This window comes from Eimeria mitis, genomic scaffold, assembly GCF_000499745.2.
Source record: "Eimeria mitis Houghton genomic scaffold, Emh_scaff490, whole genome shotgun sequence".
NCBI classification, from domain to species: domain Eukaryota; phylum Apicomplexa; class Conoidasida; order Eucoccidiorida; family Eimeriidae; genus Eimeria; species Eimeria mitis.
The window spans coordinates 15,893-18,514 of NW_013573201.1; the positions used below are offsets into that span (position 1 = coordinate 15,893).

Genomic DNA, 2,622 nt, shown 5'->3' on the forward strand with positions numbered 1-2,622 from the left:
TCACAGTGCATCGAGCGACAAGAGACTGGACTGAACCAGCTGAAAGTGCTGAATCGCAAGGCTAGCGGTTCTCAAGCCAATCATTTTGCGGTTGGTGCTGGATAACGCCGCTTGTGGGGCCGGCACCGGAATTCTGTGTTCGGGCTGAGTGCGTGAAAGATTCACGATTGGGCTCAAAATGTCGACGCGGAGCAATAACAGCCGACTGTCGCCTTCTAGACCTGAGAATGCAGAAAACAACAGAGCTGCTTACAGTCGCCTCCCCGCTGCTCGAATCATTTCTAGTGAAGGGAGTGTCGTCGTGTGTGCATGATGAATCGACTGCATGCCAACCTGAATGTATGTCGGTACACTGTTACAGATGCCTGTGCAGCTGAGCAAACTGAATTACTGAAGGTCTTCGAAACTGAATGTGATAAATGTGCACCCCACCTCTTTACTACCCTTCGAATGCCCATGATCAAAGCGGTAATGCAGATGAAAAGCAGCAGAAGCTCCACTGCTGCAATCAGCTCCCTCGGAACTGCTTCTTTCAGCCACTCAGGTAACCAGTCAGTCAGGAATGCAAGGAATTCAAACTTTTGTTTCGTTGCTGAACGGTCGAAGAATGTGTACCTTTCTTTGGAGACATCACACAAGTGCATAAAAAAGGGATGCTCGTCACCAAAAAGTTGCGCTCGGCACAAGCCTTTCATTGGGTCTGTACAACTAGAGTTGGTCTTCCGAAGACAGCATTTCTACCTGCTCACTCACCAATCGTAGTGTAGGAGGCATACTCCCCAAATGGGCCAGTCCTCAGAGACGAGAGTGGCTCTGCAAGTTGTTCCTGAAGAGCCAGGAGAACCTCAGCTGCTGTAAGCTGCCTTAGATTGTCAGACCCGTCTGTATAAGATGACCCGTCTGTTGGAGGGTGAATCCGAATCGCAGCATTGATGCTTCCTTCATAAATGGTAGGGACCTCAATGCGCTTCCGATCACCTAGAGCTGGAATTGCCTGCAGAGCAAAATGCTGATCTACCGAATTCGTTTTCAAAGGACCATTCCAAAGCGCATGATTTGATGAGTTCAGTCGCTATGACTCCAAGGCATCCATGCCACGACAAACTTTCCGCCTCGACGTACCTGCAAGATGGCATCTATCAGTGCCTCTTTAAGCATTTCCTTCCCTCCGGCGGCCGCAAGTGTTTTATGGTAGTCCATTGCAATCGAAATTTCTGCCTCAGCAGTGGAAGGGCTGGCAACGCACTGGCGGCCGTCGCCTTCGTAGCCATCCACGCAACTACAAAAATATCCTCCGCTAGTATTGACGCAGGTTGCAACGGATGGAGACGCGCAGCTCGCAAGGCCGGTGGAGCATTCGTCAACATCAACACAGCCTCCACTGCTCAACAGCAGACAGAGACAGGCACGCTCTACGTCAGCTGAAATTAATTGACTGAAGATAGAACCTTCCATGCGCACAGGATTTTATGCTCTCCCGCTCGGTGTAAAGTGCGAATTATAAGCATTTCGCGCTCATATTATTACCCTCACTTGTCCATGGTATACCCTTCACGACAGCCACATGATCCATCGTCCAGGCAGTGGAGAGAAGAAGGACAGAGTGGGCGGTTGTTCAAATCTACGCAAAGGCGCTCTGGAGGGCTGTCACAAGCCAGGAAAAGAAGCGTGTCGCGATGCATTAGGACTGTCGAATGAAAAGCCCATGGCCTGTCGCTGCAGGATAGCCTGTGCCAAGTTGCTTAGGGACGCGAAAAGCCTCATCGTGCCTCCTTCTTCCTGCTGCAAAGCCAGTGGAGGATATAGGCCCCGTACCTGTGACTCTGATTTCCGAGCCTGAAAATGCGCCACAGCATCTCGTACCGGCTTTACCCACTGGGGGTGCTTTTTCCTGCTCCCAAAATGGAGGTAGGATCTGCACTGGAAAACGCCCTCTCTTGTTACGGCTGATCTGGTTCCAAACAGTGTCCTCTCTTTGAAAGAGTACTCTCTCCTAGCGTGCACTTGTTGTATGGTCGCGCTTAGAAGTCTGAGGACCCTCCTGACTGCTAGTGCATGTTAATTACATATGTCCGTGAAATTGACTAAACAAATGTGTGCGAAGTAATCCTGAGCCATGCAACTGCCTTAAGCAAATGTAAATTTGCTGACTGTAGGTGAGGACGTACATGCAGACATCTCTGCCGTCGCCGGTGTATCCAGGCTGCCGCATGCGACACAACAACGAAAGCTGAGTGCGTAAAATGTGCTGACTTGTTCAATGTTTACAGCTGGTTGTGCTCATTACACGAAAGCCTGAGAAGGCAACTGCTCTCACGAANGACTTGTTCAATGTTTACAGCTGGTTGTGCTCATTACACGAAAGCCTGAGAAGGCAACTGCTCTCACGAACGGGCAAAGTTCCAAATGTTTGCTTCTCCGTTGTTGCAAATGCGTGTGGTGTCACCAACAGCAAGCGCAGATATAACAGGTTCTCGCGTACTTTGCATATGCATCTATAGCTGCCCTTCGTATTAATGCAAATGGCCTTGCTGTGGCATATCGCCCCTGCGAAAACTTCACACTCGTTGATGTCTTCGCAGCTGGTCCCATCTCCAGTATAGCCTTTGGGGCACCTGTAAC

At 50.1% G+C, this 2,622-nt stretch overlaps 1 protein-coding gene across 1 annotated transcript; it reads right to left on the bottom strand.

Moving 5' to 3' along the window:
- Nucleotides 1-1,200, bottom strand: EMH_0014070 (uncharacterized protein; the record flags this gene model as incomplete). Its single annotated transcript, XM_013500000.1, has 3 exons — nucleotides 1-221; nucleotides 754-994; nucleotides 1,123-1,200. 3 exons carry the CDS (start codon nucleotides 1,198-1,200, stop codon nucleotides 1-3), a joined length of 540 nt encoding a protein of 179 aa, XP_013355454.1.
- Between the last annotated feature and the right edge of the window lie 1,422 nt (nucleotides 1,201-2,622).